Below are 26,920 nucleotides of genomic sequence, written 5' to 3' on the forward strand. Positions count from 1 at the left end.
AACTAAAAAAAAAAAACAAAAAAAACCCCCAAACATCAATGCTATGCAAAACTCAGATGACCACACTGTCACTGAGCACAGTGCTGCCCGCCCTCCAGCCCAGTATCTCTTTGGGGTGGGACCCCACTCCACCATGCTCCTGGCCTGCTCCCAAGTGGAGACCCCACTCCCTGTGGGTGCCAGTCTGAGACAAGCCTTTTGCCTTGTCCTCACACCAAACTCCAGTTACAGGAACTGCTCAGACCTCTGGACCCCCATGAGGCAAGGCCCTGCCATCTCCCTGTTAGGCTCCGGGGAGGGGCGGGGGTTGGGACGTCCCCTCGGATGATGCCTCTTCTAGACATCGCTCCCAGGCAGCCCATCCCATTTTGAGCTGAGGCTCAGCGTCATCCCACTTCCCAGGAAAAGTCAAACCCCATAAACACAAACCAGCACGCCGCCATTGCCCTGCAGGGGAGCTGACATCATAGGATGCCCGTGGCCCAGCAATCAGGAGGCAGTGGAGGCCGCCTGGAAGGAGAGGTGCTAACTGCCTGCCGCCCTGCAATTGACCCCAGTTGTCACCCGTGTATGAGGGTGGAGCAGGGGGTCCCAGGTGGAACAACTAGCTGGGTGACCTTGGTACCTCTCTGGGCTTCAGTGTTCTCATCTGTAAAGTGGGAATATTATTCCTCCCTACTTCATAGGTTTGAGGTAAGGATTAAATGGGTTACTACACAGTGTTTAAAACAGTGTCTGGAACACAGCAAGTGTGTGAAGAATGAAAGCTATCACTCACACAGTGGGGAAGCTGAACTAGATGGATCTATAAAGCTTCATCCAGGTCTCATGTCTGATTAAACCTCAGAGAGGCACGGCTCTACAGTGCGCCTGCAGCTACTATCACTCTCACAACCGCCACCAGCAATAATGATACTTAACATTTCTGTAAAGTGCGTTCACATCTGCCGCCTCCCCTGTCGCCTCACTAGAGCTCAGAACAGCCCTGTGAGAGAAACATGAATGTCTCCGCTTTACAGATGGAGAAACTGAGGCCCAGAGCAATTACAGCCTTGCAGCTGTTTGAGAGCCAGTGAAGGGACCAGAATCGAGCTCTGCTGGGGGCAACCCCACACTCTTTCCTATCACCTCCATGGCATCCTACCTGTGACAGGTGGGAGCATGTGCCTCTGGACAACAGGACCTGTATGACCTGAGCCCGGAGGGGCCCCTTTTCCACTTATTGAGGTTCCCACTGTAGGGACGGCTGCCGTCAAATAGGCTTTTATAGCTCCCATAACCGCTCTAACAAATGTCTTTCCAGCAGCAGGGGCTGGAGGCAGATTAATGTCTCGGCGGCCCTAACACTTCTCCAGCCCCCTTGCCTGTCAGGTCATTACTGGCTGGTTTATAGTCATGAGGCCCTTTTCTAGTTCGCTAAACGGTTTGCATGATAAGGAGTCCACAGGGTCCCAGCATTCACGTTGCCTTTATTCCAGGGACAGGCAGGGACCTGTCCTCCTTTCCAGTGTCTTGGGGCAGCTGAAGATATGTGCGGTTAGGAGCATGCATTCTGGAATGGAAATGCTGATGCCACCACTTACTAGCTGTGCGGCCCTAGGCAAGCTGTTCCACTTTGCTGAGCCTCAGTTTCTTCATCTCTAAAATGGGAATAATAACACTTTTTGATGATCAAGGGTGCCAGTTTATGTAAAGAACTTGGTACACAGTTAGTACTCAGCCAGGATGAACTATTATCATTATTCTTATAAACTGCAAGCCCCAAGAGGGCAGGGACTCTTTTCTATTTACTGCCTGGTACATAATAAGTACCTGATAAATACATCTTTGATGGACAAATGAAAGGTGGAATTTTACAGCAGGATGAACCCTCATATATTTATAGAATGCAGGATTTCTTTACAGTGGTATCAAAATTTGGGCTATGAGAATGCTTTGCTGTGGGGGCTGCTCTGTGCACGGTAGGATGTTTAGCAGCAGTCCTGGCTTCTACCCACTAGATATTGGTAGCATCCTCCCCACCAAGCGTGCCAACCAAAAATGTCTCCAGACGTCGCAAAAGGTCCTCAGAGGCAACCCACCCCTGTCCATTAAGAACCACTGATCAAGTGAAATAGAATGTCTTCATGTGAAAAATGTGGCAGCTGAGGCCCAGAGAGGGAAAGTGACTTCCAGAAGTCACACAGCAAGTTAGGGGCAGGGCTGGGATTCAAACCCAGGTGTCACAATTGCTCCTTCCACTATACCCTTGTCTTCGATGGCTCATTGGTAGAGTCCCTCCCAACTGGCTGTGGTCATGGGCTCCAAACCAGAAGAGGCCAGTTGCTGCTGGGCTGTTCTTCAGTCCTCCTGTAATGGGGATGCTGGTGATGAGGGGACTGGGCAGCCAGTTGTACCAAGTCCCCTTCCCTGGTGACAATGCACAGGGCACGGCCACCTCTGTGGTCAGCCTGCTCTTACAGTGTCCCTCACTGAATTCACCCACCAAGCATGGGCACCTGCTATGAGCCAGGGACTCACTTGGCTGAGAGTCACCAGGGATGGCAGATGCTTGATCGCTGGGGCTCCAGCATCAGACAGCCTAGATCCAGTCCTGCTTTTCAAGGCCCCTCGACCTGTCTCGACATCAGCTTGTGCATCTGTGAAATGGGAATGATAATGGCACCAACTTAGAGATCCCAAGTACAAGCGTCCTTCACCATCCACGTGCAGTGGAGTCAGAAAGGAAATTGTGATACTGAGTGTTTAATTCAAAACTTTACAGCAATTTCTCTGCTTCTGAATTTACCTAGAAGGGTTTGGATAGCAGGGTTCTGTACCAGCGATAACAGGTCAGCCATGAGGATTACACGAAGGACCAGCATTTACGGAACACTCTGTCAAGGCATGTGTAGCGCCTTATTTACATGTAATACCTTATGCAACTCACACGACAACTCCCCAAAGCAGCCACCATTTTACAAAAGAGGAAATCAAGGCACAGAGAGGTCATATAACTCGTCCAAGGTCCCACAGCTGGGACAACGGTGAAGCGAGAGTCTGCTCTTAGCCCTAACAGGGTAAGCATTTAGCCCAGCCTTGCTGTTGCTACTATTATTATTGTTATTATAATATTCTGCTGGGTGATGAGAAGGTTTGATGATCCTGTCTTTAAGGCATTTATTACTTTTCATGGAGAAAAACACTTGAGGCAAAAAATTCTAATGTTGTTAAGACAGGAATCGTCAAAGATTTTCTACAAAGGGCCAGACTATAAATATTTTTTGCTTTGCGGGTAAGATAATCCTTGTCACAACTACTTAACTCTGCTATTGTCGTGAGGAAGCGACATAGATACTCAGAAACAAATGGGCATGATGATATTCCAATAAAACTTTATTTATAAAAACAGGCAACGGAACAGACTTGGCCCGGGGCTATAGCTTCTGGTTTTAAGAGAATTATTTTAATTAGGAAGAGTACCCGGGCCCCTCTATCTCTTTTCGCAAGCCCGGGGGAACTGACCCCAGAGGTCTGGGGAGGACATTCAGGGAAAGACCAGAGTAAAAGGCATTCATTCATCTGGGCTCTGGGGCAGTGAGTGAACAGCACATCAGAGGGTCAGCCCCAAGGCCTTCCCCACAGGAGGGCAGGGCCTGGGAAATCCAGCTTTGGCCAAAGAACTTGGAAACTTCAGGTTTAGAAACGGTGCCTGGGAATTACGGGAACTGTGTCATGCTTAGCTCTCCCTTCAATCGGAGCTTGCAGCGGGCGGTTGGAGAGCTGGGCTCTGGAAACTTCCAGGGCATCCTTGCCTGGGATGCTACCTGCTACACTGCTAACCTCAGCTGCCCGCACCCGCCCTGGCCTTGGGAAAAGAGCATTGCTAAGTGTTAGGGGATCAGCACTGAGCAGGCACAAATGGCGTCAGCGATCCTCAGTGTGGAGGTTTATAACCTTGTATCTGACAAGGGCGGCTGGCTCCGGGAGTCAGGTGTCTTTGTAGAACACCATTTATGAAGTTGCTGCAGAGCTAACTAGATGATTCTGGGCTAAGATGAATATGATCTTACACAGGCACGCGCTTTCAAATCAATCTGCTGGGAGACCTTGACAACTCTGCTTCATCTGTAGAGGGAGAATCATTTGCAAGGCTGTCTGGGAGGATTAAATGAGACCCACGTCTGTGAGCGGCCAGCCTAGAACCGGCCACAAGGTAGGAGTTTAGCAATATTCCATCCCCTTCCCTAAGTTTCTGTGTAGTCAAACAGCTGTAAAAACCAAGGGTTATTGAAAGATTTTGAAAAGAAAAGCAGAACTGAGAGAACACTACGCATTAGCTTGATCACCTCTCCCCCCAGGAACTAGGAAAAGATGGCTGTCACTCACTTCAGCTGCGGCATCTCTTGGTATAATTTAGTGGCCATGGTGGCTCACATTGCTTGTTCTATTCTGTGCCAAGCACCACATGGGCACAGAGTGGGGGAGATATAAACTCCACCTTATGGAAGTGCCCCCTCCCTCATCACCCTCCCCACCATCGCCCTGTACACAGTCATAAGAAAGCACCTACAACACTGTCATACGCGAATTCACTTGCCTGTCTGCTAGATCTCATGTTCCTGAAGGTCAAGGGCTGCCTCTTACGACCTTGTCTTCCCAGGACCTAGCTTACAACCTGTGCTCGGGGAGTTCCCACAGTGAGACACAGCGCTGGCCTTTGAAGCCATCAGTCGGTCAGCTTCCAAGCTGCATGGAAAGTCATTGCATTTCTCGACTGTCCTCTGGGCATTCTGGCTGTGACTGACTCGGGAGACATTTAAAGCTGAGAGCCAGCGCAGAGAAGTCTATCCTGCTAATCTTTATTTGCTTAGCAAATGGTATTGACTCATGAAAGAGGGTTGCTCATTTCAACAGCAGACTCGCCTATGTGGTTTGTGCCCTCCCCAGAGAAGCCCAGAAGCAGCATCGGAGACCTGTCATCTCCCCTGATCTGGACCACCCAGGGCTCCTGCTTCCCAATCAGAGCTGTGACCCAGAGCCAAAAGACACGCAATGCAGAAATGAGGCGAAACCTCAGGGATTTCCTTCGGCAGCAGCAACAGTAAGGAAAAAAAATTCACGCCACTCACCCTGCTGCCAATTATTCAAAGAAAGCTGGTTCCAACTCTGAGTTCCTCCCTGCCCGGAATTCTTTTGCTGATGAGGCAACGTGTGTCGTCTGCTTCTTACACTCCAAGAATCAACTCGGCTCACTTGGGTAATTAGCAGGACATGCGCACCCAGCCAGGACCAGCACCCGAAGGAATCAATGAGCACCATCAGGGCCCAGCGCCATCCGCAGAGCCCAAGTCCTGCCAGATGCGCTCCGGCCTCCAGGAGCCAGTCCCTGCTCATCCCAGTTGGAAGGGGCCTGAGCCTTCTCCAAGCTCTCAGCCCCATGCCGTGGCCCCGAAGCACCCTGCTCTGGAGATACTTGGGTGGCTGCGCCATCACACCTAGTAGATTGAAGGCACTGTGTGGGTAGGAACTTGCTATCCATCCATAAATCCTCAAAAGAGCCTGGCTTAGCAGCTGTCCTCCATGCCAGAAGCAAATTCTGCTGTTCCAAGCTCTGTGAAGACACACACTCTGTCTTGTTTACTTCTGTCTCCCCAGCACCTAGAACAGGTAGGTACACAGTAGTAGGCACCCAACATGAATGTATTAAGTCAGTGAAAGGTACTGCAAGGTGAGTGAATGAATGAAGGGTGAATGCAATCAGTGCTACGTCTGCTTCCCCTGAGCCGTCTCTCTGCTGGCTCTCAGGAAAACCGTAGGTAGGTGTTCACCTCTGAGCTGCTTTTTCAAGCCACGCAGTACTTAAAGAAGTTATCCTTAGACCCCCGGTCGAACTGCAGAGCCAGGGCCCAGGAAGGCGGCCCTCTTGCCCCAGCAGGAGGACTAGGACCTCATCTTCCTGACCTGCCATCGCCCCTCTGTCTCCGGCTCCTCCATCTCTCCCTGTTCTATCCACCTTTTGATTTAAGGTGGCGACTCGTCCAAGGAAACAGAAGAACCTTAATAAGAAATCGGTCAGCGCTGATGGATGACACAAAGTTGGCATCAGCCTCAAGGTCGGAGGGAGTTATTTTAAACTATTCAGATTTACTAGGAGAGCAGCAAGTCAGAGGAGGATTTAGGGGCTTGCCTCCTGGCAAAATACGTGGGTATGTTCCTGAGCCATCAATGACAGACACTTCCTGCGCGGTCCACCCTGAGATGGATGGTGAGGCCTCTGGCGTGAGGAATGTACTGGGAGTTGGTCAAATAAATTTGAAGTCTGGGATTGAAGCTGGGATCCTTGTCGGAGGATGGACGGTGCAGTAGGCTGTGCCTAGAGGCAGCTCCTTTCTGCAGCAGGTAAGCTGTCCCCCATCTCCTGCAGCCTCCGGGAGCCCAGCCCTTCTCAGCCCCAGTGATGAATTAGACCCACCTCTCCACCCAATTTGTTCATCTCCGGCTGGGTGCTGCCATCAGGGGCACACTTCGCCATCTTAGCCGCAGTGCTCCATCCAGCGCAAGGGTCCGAGCAGCCCTGTCCTCTCTTTCCCTTGCAGACATGGGGCTTTCCGAAACCCAAGATTCTTCTCCTTTCCTGAGTGTCTCATTAATCCACCCCTGTCTATCCTTCAAGGCCCATCTCAGTCTTCACCTCCTCCAGGGAGACCAACCTGATTCTCCAGGGAGACACAGGCTCTGATCTTTGGATCCCGTTTTGTGGCATGCATGTTTACCGGCTTTCTACAGCCGAGATGGGAGGGCAGAGCCCATGCCCTTCCTGAGCTCCAAATTTTCGCTCGTAATATTCACCCCACCTTCCTGCCTATTCCACATCTCACACCTGGCAATGTCAGAGCCATAGTAGGTCTTCCATCAACATCTGGGGAACCTGACTGAATGAAATGAGTACCTATGTTTAACACCAACTAACATTTTTTTCTTCACGTGAGCTCAGGTGCTGGACAGGTGGAGAAGCCTTTTCTTTCACATGTGGAATATTTCAAGCCTATTTTTAAAATTTATTTATTTGTTTGTTTGTTTATTTATTTTAGCAGGGAAGTAATTAGGTTTATTGATTTACTTTTCAATGGAGGGACTGGGGATTGAACCCAGGACCTTGTGGCTAAGCATGCGCTCTACCCTTCCCCTCCTATTTTAAAATGTAGAGAAAATTGAAACATAAGAGTGTTCATCAAGTAAATCTTAATTTTCCCCATTTTTTCTAGAGACATCTATCTCAGAATAAAACATTACACGGCTGAAACGCCCCGTGCATCCCTCCCTGTCCCCTCACCCTCCCTCCCCGGGGGTAGCCTGGTTTGGGGGCTTACCATTGCCATGTCTGCTTTTACGTTTTTATTACATCTCAATGTACCCATAAATAACATATTCCTTATTTCGCATGTTTTAAACTTTATATAAATGGTATGATATGTATGTAGCTCTCTGCAACTTCCTTTTTTCACTCAATATTATATATTTGAGATTCATCCGAGTAGACAACTATAACGCTAGTTCATTCCTTTTAACTGCTGTGGAGATCCCATTGTATGAATATATTAGAATTTATTCATCTCCCTCTTGAGGGACCTCTAGGTTACTTGCAGCTTTTTACCATTACAAACAATGATGCACGGATGCCCGCGTTGGAGAGGTTCTCTGGAGCAGTTTTCAAGCTGCAGATCAAAACCCAGAAAACAGTACAAAATCAAGGTAAAGGGTCACAACTACCATTTTAACACATTAAATAGAAGACCAAATATATGTTATGTATATGCAAGACTGGGACATTGTGTTGTACACTAGAAATTGACACACTGTAATTAACTGTACTGCAATATAAATAAATAAATTAAATTAAATTGAAAGCTAAAAAAACCCAAGAGATTTAAAAATAGTGTGTGTGTATGTAGGGTGTTAGGACACAATATGACATATGTTTCTTAATCTAGGTTGTGACAGAAAAAAATGTTTGAGAAACCTAATATGCTGGGGTTGATACTGTTTTCAGCTTTATTTGAAATTATTAAATTGCTCCCCGACATGATACTGCCAATTCACACACTCACCGGCAGCATCTAAGTGGCCACATTTGCCTACACCCTTACTAACACTTGGTATTATCAGAAAGTGATGTCCCCCAATTTGTTGGGCGTGACAAGATGGCATCTCTTGGTTTTAACTTGCATTTCCTTGATTACCAGAAAGGGGAACATCTTTTTATATGTCTTTTGCCCATCAGAAATATCCTTTTCCCCATCAAAATATCCCTTTCCTGTGAAGTGCATGTTTATATTCTTTGCCAGTGTTTGAATGGTTGATCTTACCGATTTATCGGATTAGAAAAAATACTCTGGATGTTAATCCTTTGGGGATAACATGTGTTGCAAATGCCTTCTCTCAGGCTATGGCTTGCCTTTTCGCTTAGCTTTGCCAGCCAGCTCCGACCTCCTGATTCACAAAGAGGTGAAGGGGAGCCCATGTCAGAGAGGCCAACTCTAGGGCAGGGTGAAAGCGTGGGTCATTCCGGAGCCCGGAATAAAGCAGGCTGCTAATAAGTGTTTGATGGCCGTAATATACCTGACTATATCTATCCGACTTGTCTTGCACAGCGCTGGGCTTACGACAGGGGCTCTGCAGAGACTTCATTGACTCATGGTTTTGCTACACTGTAAGAAAAGTTTCAATGTCCAGGCTGAGAAGCCAGAAGGAGGGCATCTTCACCCCAAAAAGAACACTGGCTCTATGCAAGGATTTCGTGCAGGATGCCTATTAAGTATGAGCAGATTTAACTCAGAATTCAACTTATGCCCAGTGTTCCAAGAAGCAAACTTGGGTTTCCAGCAGGTGGCCCCAAGCATCTTGACTCCTGTCATCCCTGTGGGGTCACAGTGGCACAGTGGTTCCTCCTGTTTTACAGATGGACGCATAAAAAGTAAATGTCTTATCCAGGTCCGTGAATGCAGGGGCCAGGGCAGAGCTGGATCCTACATCCCCTGACATCCACTTGATAAAAGGTTGGGACCCAGAGCAGTGGGCATTTTGAAGCCAGCAGATCCCTAAACTCTCAAATGTTGGGGAAAAGCTGAACCATCTTGGGAAAAAAACCTACTACCTAACTCAAGCCAGGTTTAAGTCCAAATCTCTCTCTCTCTATATGTGTATATATATGTCCCTGAGACACAGACAAAAAGATGAAGGACAAAAATCACATTCGGCAGGACCTCTGAAGAGGAATAGGAATGACAGCTTGCATTACTCAAAGGTCCATTTTCCTGGGCTGGGAGCTCCTTGGGGCAGTGGCAGGGTCTTACTCATATCTACATGCCCACAACCTAAAACAGTGGCCCAAGGAAGGGGTTCAAAAAATAGCTGCTGAATGAATGGATAGATGGATGAACAAATTAACAGAATGCATCAATGGACAGATGGATGGAGGAATGGGTGAAGGGATGAATAGTTGAATGCACAGATAGACTGATGGATAGACAGATGGATGGACCAACTGACACATGGATGGATGGATGGACGGACGGATGGATGGAAAGATGGATGTTCCTCATCTGAAAGAAGCCCTAGGGGAGGGTTTGGTCTCAACAGAACCTCTCAAGCAAGCAGCCGAACCTGAGAATCCTATCCTGTTGCTAAGAGCTGTTCACAGGAAAAAATGAGCAGCATTAACTGCAAGAAATAATTGCCTCTAATTGGGCTGAATTATTCTGGCCATATAGTAGACATATTTTTATAACTTTATTAATTATTCAATTCGAAGCCTATTACCCAGCCTGCCAGAATGGGCTTTCCTTATTAGAGGGTGACAGATGCCCCAGTTCTGCTGCGGCCTCTGCTGCCTGCCTTGGGGCCTCACTGGTATCTGAGGACTGGAGGTGGAGGGGAGGGCTGCCCCAACAGGCAGGCAGAGCTCCTGGGGGGCCAGAAAGGCTGTTCTAGGTGCTCCTCCTGGACATCCCAGTGGCCACCACGTCTGCCTCCCCTGCTGTGGCCAGAGAGGCAGAAGGGTATCAGAATACGTCCAACCTGGCCTCTGTGGGTCACCCCCTGCCCAGATCCAGTCATCATCTCTTAATCACAGCAGTCTCCCCCACCTCCCATCTGCTTCCCACACAACGCCAAGACAGCCTGCCATATGGCCTTCAGTCACCTCCAGCTGAAGGAGAGCATGGCCCGGCTGGCCTGGAGGGACTAACCAGGAGTGGAGGGACAGGTCGGAGCCTCCAGCATGCCCTCTGTTCCCACACCAGACCTGGTCACAGGTTAGTCAGGAAAAGAAAGAGTTTAGAAGTTGTTCCACCAGGGAACAATGCATTCAGTTGATGCAAAAATGAGACTTCAAGGGCTCCCCGCGGCCTGTGGACTAATGTCCAAGCTCCTCGGGCTGCTGGTGTATGAGCACCACACCCCTGGCTTGGCCGACGGGCGTGGCCCAGCTCCCACTCTCCACACCAGGCACCCCTGCTTCAGCCACGCGGACCTGCTTGCCATTCAGTACCCTTGCTTCTGTGGGTCTGTCCGCCTGGGAGGCCCTTCCTTTCTACACCTGACTATTGAAACTTCAAATCTCATCCTTCTTCTAGCTCTGGTTCCACTGTCTTCTTGGTATCTTCCCCGTTTTTCCAGCTAAATGTGATCTCTGCATCCTCTAAAGGACCGATCTGACTCCTGGCCTCACATTGCAATCCTCGGCAGCACATGCCTGGGCAACATGGAGAGGTGAGAATCTTCGGAAGATCAAGGGACTTTGAATTCATCCAACCCAGAGCCCCGCACTCTTCCCTAGTCCTAGTACCACCACTAGAGCACCATCTGGAAGAATGAAAACATGATAAGATGGGAGCGCAAACCCACTGGATCCCACTCAACACGGTGCTGAGCGCCCAGCAGTGCCTGCAGCACGCAGGGCCCCGGGGTGACAGCGACAAGGAAGACCTGGGTCTGGCCACTGAAAAGATCTCAAGGGATGAGGGCCTGGAGGACAAAACCACACAATCAAACAATAAGCATCCAGGGTGGCGCTGACCGCGCTGGCCGTGTGTATACAGTCAACGTCTGTGGGAATCGGGAAGTGTCACAGCAGAGGTGCCATCTGAGCTGGGCTTTGAAGGCGAAAGGGCAATGGGTCAGTGGCTAAAGGAAAATCAGGAGAGGAGAGGCAGGGGTTGGTTGGGGTAATGGGAGGTGAGGCTGAAGTCTTGGCAGGCATTAGACCCAGAGGGGCCTTGAAGGCTTGGCCAAGGAACTGGGCACTTCCTGGCAAACAAAGGGAAGCAGGGAGGCAACATGGCCTGGGTTTACATTTTAGCTGCCTCCCTACCTCCCTAGGGTGGGAGGAGCTGGAGAGGGAAGGCAGAGAACCCCGGAAAGATGCTTTAACCAGCGTTATGAGTGGGGTCTCCAGAGACTGACTGCCTGGGTTCGAATCCTGGCTCTGCCACTTACTCGCTGTGTGCCTTTGGGCCAGGTACTTAACCTCCCTGAGCCTCAGTTTCCTCATCTGAAAGATGGAGATAGTAATAAATCATAAGGAATAATGAATGGGGCAGCGTGTATAGTAAGTGTCAGATATGAGTTAGGAGAGAAGTCTAAGTAAGAGCAGAGCCCAGATCTCTCTCCCTTTCAGATCAAAGGCCGCCTCCTCCACGGCCCCGCATTCTGGTAGAAACATGCCCGAACAAAAAGAGCACACACTCAGGAGCAGCTGAGTGACCTTGGGGAACCACTAAGCCTCTCTAGACCACGGCTTCCTCCACCACAAAACAGGGCTCATAACCCCTACCTCCCCTGGCAGTGGGAGGATGCAATGGGATCATCATGTGCACCCTCAGCGTGGAGCCAAGCCGGGCACACAGCAGGGCTGGGCTGACTGGGAGGGAACGCAAGTCCTTGGGGGCAGGGGAGGTCTGGGAGAACGGGACCTGCCATCAGCTGGCCCTCTGGCTCCAGAGAGGATGCACCCTTCCCTCCCCTTCCCCGTCAGAGCGTCAGAGTTCAGGCCGGCCCCTCCCTGCTCCAGGGGATGGGTGGAAGCAGTTCGTGATTCCCTTCCCGCAGGAACCGTGTTTCCCATGGAGACCCAGCCCACGCGCTCTAAGTGCAGGCCATGCGTGTACGCATGCGTGGAGGGGCGGGGGGCATGTAGTGTACTTTTCATTCCCAAGCGGGCCTTGGAGGGGTGACAGCACTGCCTGCCAGTCCTGCACAACAATGACGATGCCAGCGTGGCTGTTGCCACTCTGTTCTGCTTTTGTCACATTCTAGGCGGGTTGTCCCACCCTCCTCCCCCTCCCAGCCCTTGAGACTCCCTGCATGCCATTTATTAATTAATTTTGTTCTCAGGGAGCCAGATGGCCAGAGCTGAGTTGGCCAGAAGGTACCTCCCTCCTCCCCTGTACAACAGCCCCCTCCAGCACACAGCTCACACACAGACAGCAAGCTCTCCAGCTCCTGGCTTTTGCAGGTATAAAAATTGACTTTCAGTGGAGACTGCATGTGCCAGGGCCTTGCCTGACCCCTGACCCTGCTCAGATGGGACTGGTCTGAGAGGCAGAGGAAGAAGGGGTGAGACCCTGAGAGGCTGCCTTCTCTCAAGGAGCGGGAGGAGCAGGGTCCCCACGCCCCCTTCTGCCCCATGACCTGCCTCCCTGGGACCTGGGAAGGGGGCTCTCAGAAGGTCTCCCCTCCTCTCCTGGTGGGTGTCATCACAAGAGAATGACCCAGTCCAAGGGCAGAGAGAGGGTGGGGGGACCAGCTGCCTTCAGTCCTGTGGTCTGGGGTCTCCATGGGCTGCCCGCTGCCCAGCCTCATCCCCATCCTCACACTGGTCTGGGCTCCGGGAGGACAAGGTACCCGGCATCTGCTCCCTCTCATTTCCTGTTTCTCCTGGGAGGTACCTTTGGAAGAATCAAACTCTGGAGAGGAAACAAACCTCTCCACCGGCTTCCAGAGCATTACCAAAGCAGGGGGTGGGGGTGGTCTCAGAAAGAGGGAGGCGACAGCCAAGGGCAGCAGATCCACCTTCCTGCTGCCCATCCCTTGCAGCGCCCAGCCCCCCGGGACTCGGGCTGGGGCTGCACTGAGATCCCTTGACCTTCTTCATGGTCTCTTTCAGCCTCCATCAGAGGCTCCTCAACCCAGCTCTGATGCCCACCGGCTGTGGGACCTCAGGTCATCATTTAACCTCTCTGTGCCTCAGTTTCGTCCTTTAAAATGGGACCATAGCACACACCTGGTTCCTTCCTTCCTCCACCTTCCTATGATGGCTTTCCTGAGACCTTCAGGTCCCCCCTCTCCCATCAAAGCCAGAGCCTTCCCTCTCCCCAGCCTCTTCCTCCTCCTTCTTCTCTATACAGGTGGGCCTGGCTTTGTTCGAAGTTCTCTGATGATGGGAGCTATGCCCTTCTCACCCCTAATCCCCCACCCCTTCGGCCCTGGACCTCTGGCAGTGTTGGCCTCTGAGAAATGCTCAATAAATGTGCATTCAATGGAACTCAAGGGACAGAGAACGCAGAGCCAGTGAGCCGCCAGCCCTGGCTACTGAGTGCTTTTTTGTTCAAAATTAGAATTCTGGGGTGGAGAGCAGCTCCTCTTACGCACAGACCTTGAAAAAGCATTTCCTGCCACATCCACAGCCCCTTCTGTCCCCGTCACGGTGACTGCGCCCCAGCGTGCGGTGCTGACACGGAGCCCACCGGCCCGGGGAGGCCCACGGGCGCGCCAGATGCCCGCAGAAGGCGGCCCAGGCGGTTCTGCGAGGGGCCGCGGGCTGGGCAGCGCGGCGGGCGAGGAGCAACACAAGTGTAATTGCTTTGTGGTGATTCATCTGAAGTTGCTTTAACCTTGACAGCCGGCTCGCTGTAGCGAGAAAACCATGGAGTGAGCTGCAGCCTCCGGGTTGGCAGGACATCCCTCTGCGCCCCCTCCCTGATGAGGCAGCAAGGCTCACCAGGCGCCCCCACCTGGGGGAGGCGTGTGAGTCACAAGGCTGTCCCCTCCCAGGGCTGTCCCCCTCCCACTCCTTTTCCAGGTCCTGGAAGGAAGAGAGAGTAAATCACAGGAGGGCTATGCTGGGGACCAGGGAGAGCAGACTCCCTCCCCTAGAGGTCAGGGGCCCTTGACTGGGTGAGACGATGCTGGATTTTAACTTCCCAGAAACAGGGCATCACGGGATTTTAGAGCTGGAATAGCCCTGCTGACCTTCCCATTTTACAGATGAGAAAATTGAGGCTTAGGGAGAGGGAAGGACTTAGCTAGGGTAACCCAGGCAGAGGTGGCACCGAAGCTGGATTCATCCTTTTGGAAGCAGTGTGGAGCTGTGGGAAGAACACAAGGGCTGGGTTCTACTCCCAGGGCTGCCACCTGTTAGCTGGGCAAGTATCAGAAGTTACTCTATGTCCCTGAGCTGCCATGTCTTCATTTGTGAAATGGAGATAACACACATGACCTCTCCAGGCTGCTGGCAGATTACATGAGATCATGTATGTGAAGTATCTGCGCGCAGTGAGAGCAGGAATCCCTATGCACCTGCCTTCTCAAACCACGTGACCCCCCACGCTTCTCTCTGACCTCCATCCCCCGCAAGCTCTCCTTACGCTCGGTCTCCATCCTCCCTGGCTGGGAAGGAGCCCCAGAGTTTTGGCAGTGGCCCCTCCTAGCAGACCTACGTGGCCGGGTCCACTCACTCCCCAAAATGGTCCCGCACAATTCCTTTTGGGCCGCGTCACCTGCCCCAGGACAGAGGCAGGAACCTCAGCCCACATCCCACACCTTTGCTTTGACCCACATCCTTTGCCACCAGACCGACATGTCTCCATGTTTGTCAGTGAGAAGTGTACCCAGGGGCCCCTGAGAACAGGACCCTCCCCCTAATATACTTGTTAAGCCAGGTAGATGGCAGGGTTGACCCCTCAGGAAATCACTGACCTCAGTGCCCTGGCCTGATCTGTGGTCATGAGTCTGGCTTTCAGATCTAGGCAAAAAAGGAACCAGGAGGGTCTGCAATCTTTAGGTCATCTGCACCAAAGACTACAGAATAACTTGGCCGGTTTGCTTTGCTGTAATGAGACCCACCTGCCTCTGAAACGACTTCAGCCTTGACTCCCAGAGCAGCTGGTGGGAGACAAAAGGCGTGGGAGTCATGAGACCCAGAATCCAGTTACAGCTCTGCCACTTCCTCCCTGGGTAACCTCAGGCAAATAGTCTCCCTCCTCTGGGTCTCAGTTTGCCCATCTGTAAAATGGAAGGAGTAGACCAGACAATTTCTGAGGTCCCTCCCAGCTCTTGCTGAAATGGTTTCAAGTTAAACCATGATATCTCAGTGACCAGAACTTAGGTTCTTGGATCCAGATTACACTTCCTAGCATTCTATGCCATGAATATGTGGATATATGCTTTCATATATGTGAGGACAGTTTCAGGAAAACAGGGTGCCCAAGCCACAGCAATATGGGGGTCATAGGATTCATAGCCTCGTAGGTCAGCACTGAGCATTGTGGAAAGACACAGAGGACAAGCAGGGTGGCAGTGTGGGCTGGGCCAGAGCTCTTATGCCAAACCAGAGCCTAGGAGCACAGGAAAGACTCGGGTGAGGGGGGCTGGTACTACAGACAGCCCAGCATGCTGGAAGGAAGAGTCTCCAAGAATGCAGCAGGGAAAGGGCTTGAAGCCCTGATACCTCTATAAACCATCTTGCAACCAGTCACAGCCTTGGGAGATCTAATTCTGGTTACGATCTGCCTGCCTTTCCCACTGCTTCTCAATCATCAACCCTAAAATAACCCTGCTCCCCGGATGCCTAGTAGCTTAGCCCCAAAAGTTCCACCAAAAGCTCAAATGATTACATTTTAAAAAATAAGTGCCAATTCTGCATTTGATTCTATAATAAATCTATATTTGTTTTAATATAAGAAGCAAAGTTTAAAGTACTTCTTAGGTAACTAATGTGCCATTACATGCTGAAACATTTAAACTCTGGAGCTTCAAGAATCATCAGCAAATGTCTTTCCAACAAATGGTGCCGGGGAAACTTGATACCCACAAGTAAAGAGAAACTGAAGTTGGACTCCTAACTTACACCATAAGCAAAAATCAACTCAAAATGGATCAAAGACCTAATTGCAGGCTAAAGCCATAAAACTTTCAGACAAAAACATAGGAGGAAGCTTTACAACGGAGTTGACAATAATTTCTCAGATATGACATCAAAGGCATAGGCAACAAAAAATAGATAAATTAGACCCCATCAAAATTTAAACCTTCTGTGCATAAAAGGACACTATTAACAGAGAGAAAAGGCAAACCATGGTACCAAAGAAAATATTTTCAAATCATTTATCTGATAAGGGATTAATGTCCAGAATATATAAAGAACACCTATAATTCAGCAGCTGCAACAACAACAACAAAAAAAACCCAGTTGAGAAAAAAATGGACAGATAACTCAAATAGACATTTCTTCAAAGCATATACACAAATGGCCACTAAAGCACGTGGAAGGACATCAACATCACTAATGATTAGGGAAAAGCAAACCAAAAGCACAGTGAGATACCAATATACACCCATTAGGATGATAATTACGTAACAGAAACTAACAAGTGTCGACAAGGATGTTAGAGAAGTTAGAACCCTGTGCGTTGCTGATGGGAATGTAAAATGGCACAGATGCTGTGGAAGACAGTATGGTGATTCCTCAAAAAATGAAACAGAATTACCATATGATCCAGCAATCCACTTCCGGGTTTATATCCAAAAGAAGTGAAAGCAGGAACTTGAAGAAATATTGGTACACCCATGTTCACAGCAGCATTATTCGCAATAGCCAACAGGCAGAAGCAACCCAAGTGTCCATTGATGGAGGAATGAGTAAACAAAATGTGTTCTGTACGTGCAATGAAATATTATTCAGCCTTAAAAAGCAAGAAGTTCTGATACATGCTGCAATACTGATGAAACTTGAAGACCATTATGCTCAGTGAAGCAAGCTAGTCAGAAAAGGACAAATGTTGTATGATTCTTATATGTGATACCTAGAGGTGTCAAACTTTTAGAGACAGAAAATAGAATGGTGGTTGATTGTGGCTGGTGGGGTGGGGAATGGGGAGTTAGCATTTAATGGGTACAGAATTTCAGTTGGGGAAGATGAAAAAGCTCTGGAGATGGAGGATAATGATGGTTGCACAGCAATGTGAATGTCCTTACTGCCACAGAACTGTACACTTAAAAGTGGTTACAATGGTAAATTTTACATTATGTATATTTTCACACACTCACGCACACACAGAGAGAGAGAGATCTAGTGAACACAAAATCTTAGTTTAAAAAGCACTGACCTAAAGGGTCCGAGACTAGTTTGGGGTGCGGCACCGGCATATTTCTGAGCTGGTCAATGTTTTCTTTTAATCTTCAAGGATAGCTGAAGCCAAGTCAGCCAGGGGTCCCACACACCATTCAAGATAAGAACACATTTGACTTGGCAGAAGCTCCTCTTGGTAGTGGCCCAACTTGGTTCCTGCTGCCTTCATTACTCAAGCCTGCTCTGTAGCGCTGTCTCATGCTCAACATCAAACGTGGAAGGCTGGGGCGGGGCCGGGGCCGGGGTGGGCGGGGCCGGGGCGGGGCTTGGGCTGGGAGGGGAGGGTTGGGGTGAGGAGGGTGGGGGTGGGGGCAGTTTCAACAAGTACTGAGATGGTGTAGCGAGCTTTTACTCTCCCGCACGCTATAGTGGAATCCTGAAAACACGGGAGACTGGAGAAATGAGGGGAGGGTGTGTCTCTCTCTCACGTCTGTCCCAGCCCTTCAAAACTAAAATGCCATTCTATAGCCCAGAACCCAAACTGCCAAGCACCATGGGAAGGGAGGCAGAGAAGCAGGACCCAAGAAACACAATAATTAAATAATACAATGAAGGCTTAAATTTCCAAGTTGATTCTTGGGTATCATTTATAAAAGTTAACAGGGCATATTTAATTTAGGAATTGGCTCACGTCCTTCTCCTTACAGCTGAAACCTCATAAATGAAATATACTGGATCATTGCCAAGTGCGGAAATAAAAGTTATGAATAATGTTTCTATCTCAATCATTGTCAGTGCTTTAATATTCCTAATTACTTTAAAAAGCTAGACATTCAATATAGCAAAACTTTTTTTTTCTTTTTATCTCCACTTGTGAGATTAGTGCAATTTAATAAGAGTCACTCTGTCGTCTTTACTCAGCGTACACTGACATTTCATCCTTTTACTCTTCATTATTATATGGGATGGAGGTTTATGACCAAGCATGCAGCCACTCCATTTCCCCATATTGGTCCATCTAACATCTTGGAATTATCCACAATAGGTGACGTGTCTCCCCACCAGGCAAATCAGCATCACCTCACTTCCTTTATGGAGCAGAAAGAAATTAGTCCAGACCTTCAAGAAATTAGGCTATGGGGTTATAAGTCTGTAGAAAAATGGAAAGTCCTCCACTCCCATCCGACTACTGGATCTGTCCCCTTCACGGCTATCAAAGTCATAAATCCCTTGGCAGCCACAGAGGGCAGGGCAGGGGCAGGCAGTTAGATGATGGATCTCTATAATCCTCCCTGCCTCTTCCAGGAATTTATCCTAAGAAGAAATTGGGACACGTGGGCAAAGATACATGCACAAGAAGAATCACCGCAGGGTTTTTACACAGGACCGCAGTCCCTTATCCGCATGCCCACAATCCAAACATCTCTTAAAAAGTCCACAAGAATTTTTTCTTAATTTTCCAAAATTCATTTAGAGGCAAAATCTTCATGCCACCAATTTGTGGTTATATACTGTCTATATGTCACTAGGTATGATCAGTCATACATCGCTTCAGAAATATTATTACGTTTCATCCCACGGTGCTGCCCCAGTCCCACTGGAGGATATGTCATGTACGATGTAGTCCCCACACACCCTCCTGAACTCTGGAAAGAAATCTAAATTTTGAAACCAACAGGCCCCAAGGATCTTGGATAAAAGATGGTGGGCCTAATATAGTGAAAAATCAGAAACAGCCTCAATGTCCATCAACGAGAGACTGGTTAAGTACTTCAGTAATCCACACAATGAAATTCTATAAGGCCATTCAAAAGTTTAAGGGAGATTCATGTTTACTGACAAGGAAATGAGTGTATGACATACAGTTGAATTAAAAAAGCAAGTTACAGGATAGCACAAAGATTTGATGTAAATAAAAGTTGTACCCAGATCTAGCTGGAAGTGCAGACAAACAATAAGGAAGACAAGCACCCAGATGCCAGAAGTCATTGTTATCACTGGGTGTGCGGGTTTAACCTTTTCGTCTATATTTTTGGTGCAGTTTGAATTTCCTTTTTAATATGAACAGGTATGACTTTAGAATCAGGAAAAAAACACCAACAAGAAGGATGCTTTTGATTAAACAAAACCCAAAGCTTCCCTGCAAGGGTGTCACAGGCATATGCACGCATATGACAGATCCTACTCAGAAATCTCCAGAGATACACACTATGCTGATCGAGACACCTCCCCCCACGGACACGGGTCCCCCAAAGACCTAAGGCACCAGAGAGCGCACACAGGCAGACACATGTCCAATGGCACAACAGCAAACAGAGTCAAACTGCTTGGAGCAAACTTAGTCATAATTTGTGTCCCATGACTGATTCATCAATCTCCGTAACAATATTTCAGGGCCACATCTTTCAAGCAGGTCCTTCCTTCCTCTGTGAGCAGCTCTGTTTTCTTATCAAAGACCTATTCCACCCTCAGGCTGTATTAACAGAGGCTGAGCATCCTGAAGGAAGGAGAGCATAATGATTAAGTGTTCAGGCTCAGGACCTAGGTTTTTGCTTGATCGATAGTCCAGTTTCATCATTTACTGGCTGTGTGTCTGCCCAGAGTTCGGTAACCTCTCTGTGCTTCAACTTTCTCATGTGTAAAATGGGGCTAATAATAATTCCCACATCATAGGGTTGTTGTGAAGATTAAATCAGAAGATAAAGTGCCTAGTGCATAGTAAAATTCAATACATAGTGTCTCTCTATTTTTATTTTTCCATACAAGCCTGCATCTGTGTTCAGATCCAGGAATGATAGTTTAAGAGGAATAAAGGCCACAGCCAATGGGAACTAGATGGGGAGGCAGTTCAGAACATATTACTGGAGAATAAAAACTGGGGAGGAGGGGAATGATCACTGTCTTCTAATACCTGAAGGCCTGACCCATGGAAGGGGACTCTGGTTTCTTCTATGTAGTCTCAGTGGCTATTATCAATTCCTCAGAGATGACTGTCCTCCCACACAGTCTGCGGTCTTGTCCGCTGAGCTCCTTGGGAGGAAGTCCAGACATGACAAGGAGGGTCATGGTGATCTGTCATCCCTCCTGGCCTTTATCATGGGTGAGAACCAACCCGTAGAAGCTAGAGACAGATTTCCACTTGTGGAGGACTTCCTGGCTTTGAGTAAGATCCAATGGTGGGGACTCTTCAACCCATGAGGGTGGGTTTATTGAGGAAACAGCTTGTGCATTGCTCAGCACCAAGCCTGATGACTTAATTGGAAGTGGAAAGTGGGCAGCCCACTTTTTTTTTTTAATTTAAGTATTGTCTGTTTACAATGTTGTGTCAATTTCTGGTATATAGCATAATGTCTCAATCATACATATATATACATTTGTTTTCATATTTTTTCATTATAGGTTAATACAAGATACTGAATATAGTTCCCTGTGCTACAGTAGAAACTTGTTGTTTATCTATTTTATATATAGTAGTTAGTATCTGCAAATCTCAAACTCCCAATTTATTCCTTCCCACATCCTTTCCTGGTAACCATAAGTTTGTTTTCTATGTCTGTGAGTCTGTTTCTGCTTTGTAAATAAGTTCATTTGTGTCATTGTTTTAGATTCCCGATATAAGTGATATCATATGGTATTTTTCTTTCCCTTGCTGGCTTATTTCACTTACAGTGACAATCTCCAAGTTCATCCATGTTGCTGTGAATAGCATTATTTTATTCATTTTTATGGCTGAGTAGTATTCCAATATATATATTTTTTATATGTGTATATATATCTCACCTCTTCTTTATCCAGTCATCTGTTAATGGACATTTAGGTTGCTGCCATGTCTTGGCTATTGTAAATAGTTCTGCTGTGAACACTGAGGTGGCAGCCCACTCTCATATTGTAAAGTAACAAGGTTGTTTCCCTACGTGTTTGGTAAACACACTCCAGGGGCAAGATTTTCTCTCTACTGCCTAGTCCCATTGATTGAGTGCCGCCTTCCTGCCATTTCTTTACCACTGGACTGGAAGGAAACTGTGAGACAGACAGACTATGTCTGAAAGACCCTCCCAAGCCCGCCCCACTGCCCGCCACAGTGAGCACCAAACACATTTTCACTGGTTGGCGATTTATATGCACTGAGGGCTTCTGGAACCTGGGCTGTATTTCAACCTCCAACAGACTCCCCTTGACATTATAATCTGGCAACAGCAAACGGACCTGTCCCAGCAGGCTTTACCTAATCCAAGCCAGAGAGTTCCTCACCAAAGATTCATTGGAGACAAAGTTACACAAAACAAAACACAGACAAGGGGGGGAAATGCTCTCAAACATTGCAGCCAGCAGGTTTCATGGAGTTCACAGAAAGACAGCTTGAACACATTCCTTTAACTCAACGTGTCCCCCAGGTTTACTTGTCTGGAGGAGTCCCTGATTCTCAGCGCGACTTACCTCAAAGCAGTGAAACAGGTGGAGGAGGAGACTGCCATTGTCCCTGAACGTCCCAACACACTGGAGAGAGTCTGGAGAACCCCAAACAGATCCTGGACTCCCCAAGCCTAGATAACCACCCAGGCTCAAACAAAACCACATCCAATAGCTTGCCTTGGCTGGTATGTACCCATGTACTGCTTAGGCAGGGAGGTTCCAATCAAGGTCTTTGGAAAAAAAGGACCCTAACTGGATGTTTCTGCCCCAGCAGAGAGTGGAAAAGGACAAGAGCACCACATTGGGCCAATGTGGACCCAACATTCCTTCTCCAAGTTGTCATGGCCATTGCAGTCACTCCTGGACAGGCAACAGGGGGGTGACTCCCAAAGATGCATAAATAACAGGGGTTAGACCCCTACTGGATCAGCTGAGCCATGTCATCTACTCAAGTCACAATAAGAAAGACACCATCCCAGCTCAAAGCAAGAAGAAAACTGGGCTTCGACACTGATCAAGGATGCCGCAGTTATCAAATACAACCACGACATTAACCAGTCATTGACTGCAAACTGTGCCACTGGAAAGAGGGTCATCTGTGAGTATTTGGAGGAAATGAGCCAAAGGGGAAGGATTTGCTTCCGTTGGGCTCTTGGCAGAGAATTTCTCCAGGCAGCTGCCAGGTCTACCCTGCCCACTCGGCGGCCAGGCTCGCAGAAGAGACGAGGCCCACGGTGCCTGCCGTGGGTCACCCCGTCAAGAGCATTCGCCTCACTGGTGCTCACCCGGAAGCCTTCTCCAGGGAACGTGAACAGTCTACCCAGAGAGGCGTGGGAACACAGCAACCGGCCCCTACAGGCATCCCATTCTCCTACCTTTGGGGACACAGAGGCATCCCAGTGCCCACCAGTCTCATGACTCAGTCCCCTGAGCTTCTGGGAGCACCCACCAAACTGAGCCTCTGGACCAGCAAAGCTGAGCACCAGGCCATGACCCACAAGTGGTCTCCCGGGTCTGCACCCTTGGGTGGCATCTCAATTTCACGTCAACCCTCAACGACCATTTCCAGAAGTGTTTCATCAAAAGTCAGAGTCATACAGATGACCCCACAAATTGCCCATATACGTGATACACAATTTCCCTCCAGACCCCCATAAAACCCATGAGAACCTCCACCCCAAGTACCATCATGTACTAAACTGTGGTCTGTTTCTTCCTTGATGCCCACAATCGCCTAGGCAGTTTAAGCCCAGGACAAAGAATGCAGCCTGCACACGGCACGGCTCCCCCCAGAGCCAGAGCCAGGGTCCCAGCCAAGCCCCAAAGACCCCAGACTTACCGCTGGAGCAGTCGGGACCTCCCCAGCCAGGCTCACAGTGGCAGGTGTCCGGGGAAACGCAGCGGCCATGCACACACTCCTCTGTACACAGGGCTGCAGGGGGCCAGGGGAGAGGGAGAAAAAACAAGCACAGAGTGTGAAAACCAGCCATCTGGTCAAGGAGCACAATCCACTTTGTAATGACTCCCTGGGGCCTAGGGATGCTCAGAACGCATCACCGACTTTGGGGAACATCAAGCTACACCTGACCTGAGTTATTTAACTAACTCTGAAAAGAACTCAACAAAGTGTGATTCACCTCAGCCTTGTTTCCTACAATGAAATCCAAGCCTGAGAAATGGTGGCCTTGGTGGCTTTTCAAGAGTATTTCCTCTAAGGTTTAACACTTGGAGACCCTTCACAAAGCCCAGTCCCCACCCCTCCACTCCTGCTCTCTAACCCCCTCAGCTCAGATGATGACCCAGCATATCAGTCTTTTGCTTCCCCCAACTGCTTTCTGCAGAAGCCCCCAAATGTATCAGGTTGCCTGAAAAGAAGCGGCTCCCCTCACGTTTTCCCCACCTTTCTGCCCTCCTCCCCAAATGTCCCTATTTCGGGGCTCTCAAATGTCAGCAAATCTGCAAAGTACACAAATGCCGAGGAAAAAAGCAACAGCTAATTATAAGAAAGTAATTAAGAGAGACAGCCACGATGATGATAATTGTAATTAGAAAGTGCCTGGCAATTTCTTATCACGCAGTCAAATGCCTCCTGAGTTGGGAGGCAAAAGCCACAAAGTTTCCATCAACTACCCCAGTGCTGAGAAGGCTTATTGGCAGCAGTCTGAGAAAGGGAGATTATTTCTCTCTCCCTTTGACGTCCACATTTTCTCAAGGTCATCCATTGCTCCCGAGAGATCTGCCCCAGCATCTAATCCATCAGTGAGGGATTACAGAAACCTCTTTTGCTGCCCTCACCAATTCTGTAAGCTCGGGAAATCAGCAGTCTCCATCAGCCCTGTCAGTTTCTCAGAAAGGATCAAGATGAAGCGCTTTTTCTGACAAGGGACTGGAGACCTTCTCTCTGCCTGGAACTGGACTGGGCTGGGGGAGCAGGTGGCCCCCCGATGGTGAGCTCTGAGGAGCTGCCACTGCCTTCCAAACAGCCACCCTGCTTCCAAGTCCAGTACCTGGCTGGATGCCACCAAGAGGGCACTGACAGGCTAGACAACAAAGTCCATTTGTTGGGGGTGTCAGTCCTCTGGCCCCTCCCAAATACAAACACTGACCCTGAAGCTGTTGTCTTAGTTTTGCCCAGGCCCCCCTGGCCAGGCAGACCCCGAAAAGCCATTTCAGAGTCCCCACTGGCTAGTGATCTGCAGTCAGCCCATCCTCTGCAAGTCTGAGATGTGGTGGGTCTGAGGGGAGCCCTGGCCCTTGAGTCCTTCTCATTTGTACAAGTGGTTTTGGGGCAGAGTTCTGGTTTGTGCTGAAGACTTGGTGCCCTGGGGAGTGACCAGGGCCTACTAGTCAGCCCACTTCTTACTGGGGAACCAGCCTGGACCCTGACCCCAGTGACCACTGCCACTCAGAGCCACAATGAGCTGCTCTTGTAGCTATTAGCAAGACCCCAGCCAGTGACACCTGCTGCGCGGCCTCCCCTGCTCCCACCAGACTTTCCAAACAAACTCAAATGGGTCAATGTCCCCAGTATACACTGGACACTAGGTGTCCCTCCCTGGGTCCCCATCCCAGACCTGGCTTCAGCTGTTCTCTCTTCCCTCCGTCCCACCACCTTTGGCTGAGGTCCCAGCAGGCTCCACAGCTGGACCCGTCCGCCTTCCAGCAGACCCTCCCAGCAGCTTGTCAAGTGAGCTCAGACACCTCCAGCGGCTTTCTGATTGCGGAGAGCAGCACCTTGACCCCTGAGGGTTCTCTGGGTGTCAGCGAGGGCAGGCAGTGAACTGTGAACCTGCCAGGTGTCAGGGCTACAAGGGACCTCACAGAAAATCATGTCCAACCACCTCATATTATACATGGAGGAACTGAGGCCTGAGTGCTTGCAACCCCATGAACAGCATGTGGCCTCTTGGCCTGGGAGAAAGATGCTGGAGGATGAGGCTCCCGGAGACAGAGGCCTCAGAAGGGGGAGGTTGGTGAGAAGTACCCAAGACCATGGGCCATCATGACTTGCCCAGGCTGGACGTCCTCCCACACCACAGAGCCAGTCCAGAGAGAAGAGGGTTGACCCTCAGGAGGGCGAGAGCTGGAAACGGAGGCTAGAGGATCCGTGTCAACTCCCTGCGGACGGGAACTGTGCGGGGGCTTGGAGCAGCTCGAGGGAGCAAGGGCCAAGCCTGCCCTGCCAACCTTCGCCTCTCTCTGGCCCTCTGACTCCTGGTCTACCTCCTGCACCCTCTCCCTGGCTGGAAGGGAGGAACCCTTAGAGGCTCTGAGCAAGGTCTCAGCTCCCTCTTTCCTTGGCCTCTCCCCAAAGCCCCAGTGATGCCTAGCACCTCCCCCAGCTCAGCCCTGTGACCAGCACATGGGCTCTCGGTGACCCTGCTTGTGGAGAACTGCCATCCCTGAAACCCTGGGCCTGACTCCAGGGGTGAGGCTGCTGTCCCGTGGTCCCCCACCCCCATCACCCTGGTGTTCCGCCTGGGCTACTTGCTTGTCAAAACCTCAATCCATTCATATTTCATAGGTGCTGTTTGGACAGTGTTGTTTGAGGCATGAAATATTGATAGCAAATATCTGACGCTCAGATGGCCGTATTTGGCAATTGGGCCACTGTGTGTTTGTGTACCTGGTGGGGAGGGGACAGGACAGGGGGCTGTGAGGCGTCTCCTGAGGAGGAATGGAGGTGAGACCCATGACCCTCCCTGGGGCAGGGGTGCCCGACTCCTACCCCAAGCTCCAGGATAGCCCCACAGTGGGCGGCCCCTCCTCAGAGGGCTGAGGTTTACAGAGCAGCCACTCCTAGAGGGGGCGGGTCCCCTGAGTTCGGTCAGAACCCAGTCCTTCATGTCAGCTGACCCTCTAGGAGGGGCTGAGCTGGGGGTCTGCCACCTGGCCCCCCCTCCTCGGGCTCCTGTAACTTGAATCGGGGACCTTTTGTCCCCACCGCTGCATGCATCTGCTGTCATGGGCAGGCAATTAGGGGCTGGCTCTGACTGAGGGCCCCCCGGCCCACTGAGAAGTTTCAACCTCTGCCCTCCCACTCACCTCCCGGGTGCCAGAGGCACATTTAGCAAGAAGCAGCCCGGCGGTTAAGAGCACAGACGGCACCCAGGGAGCCGGGTCTGGACCCAGCGATGCCACTTGGTAGCTCTAGACTTCAGGCAAGTTACCGCCATCTCTGTGTCACTCCCCATCTGTTCAGTGGGGGAACGGTGACAGGATTGGCCTCAGGCTGTGTATGAGGATTCAATCAGTTCATAAAGTACCCAGAGCAGAGCCTGGGGTTTAGTAAGTGCTGGGTGAGTCTCACTGTTACCAGAAAGGTGTCCTCAGATCCGAGGCAGGGTCCTTGTGATACCTAAGCCTCCTTTATCCTTCACACACAGGCCCTCTCTCTCCCTCCCACCCCTTCACTGAGGTCGCAGACACATAGGGTGGGCTATATGGACCTGCTGCCAGACCCCTGGTTGGGGGCCGGTATGCTGGTGGGCAGCCCCATCCCCACCCTGGTGGAGTGGCCAGGATGAAAGGGAATGTGATGGGCCACGTTTAAACTCTGTATCTGCCAACTGAAGTTAAAATTATAGGACAATCAGCAAGTGATTTAACTTTCTGTGCCTCAGTTTCTTCATCTGTAAAATGGGGACAACCATAGTACATACCTCATGGGTTGTTGCA

At 49.8% G+C, this 26,920-nt stretch overlaps 1 protein-coding gene across 9 annotated transcripts in view; it reads right to left on the minus strand.

Annotated features, from left to right (window-relative positions):
- The window catches only part of MEGF11 (multiple EGF like domains 11), a 332,207-nt gene that overhangs the window by 146,888 nt on the left and 158,399 nt on the right, over positions 1 to 26,920 (minus strand). For all 9 annotated transcript variants that reach the window (XR_010380816.1, XR_010380815.1, XM_031452880.2 and 6 more), the window contains exon 5: positions 23,082 to 23,174. Coding sequence is in view for 7 of the 9 variants with exons in the window: in XM_031452880.2 (XP_031308740.2) it covers positions 23,082 to 23,174 (93 nt within the window). In the remaining 2 variants the exon portion in view is untranslated. The remainder of the gene's footprint in view (positions 1 to 23,081; positions 23,175 to 26,920) is intronic.

Source organism: Camelus dromedarius, chromosome 5 (assembly GCF_036321535.1).
Source record: "Camelus dromedarius isolate mCamDro1 chromosome 5, mCamDro1.pat, whole genome shotgun sequence".
Classification (NCBI taxonomy): domain Eukaryota; kingdom Metazoa; phylum Chordata; class Mammalia; order Artiodactyla; family Camelidae; genus Camelus; species Camelus dromedarius.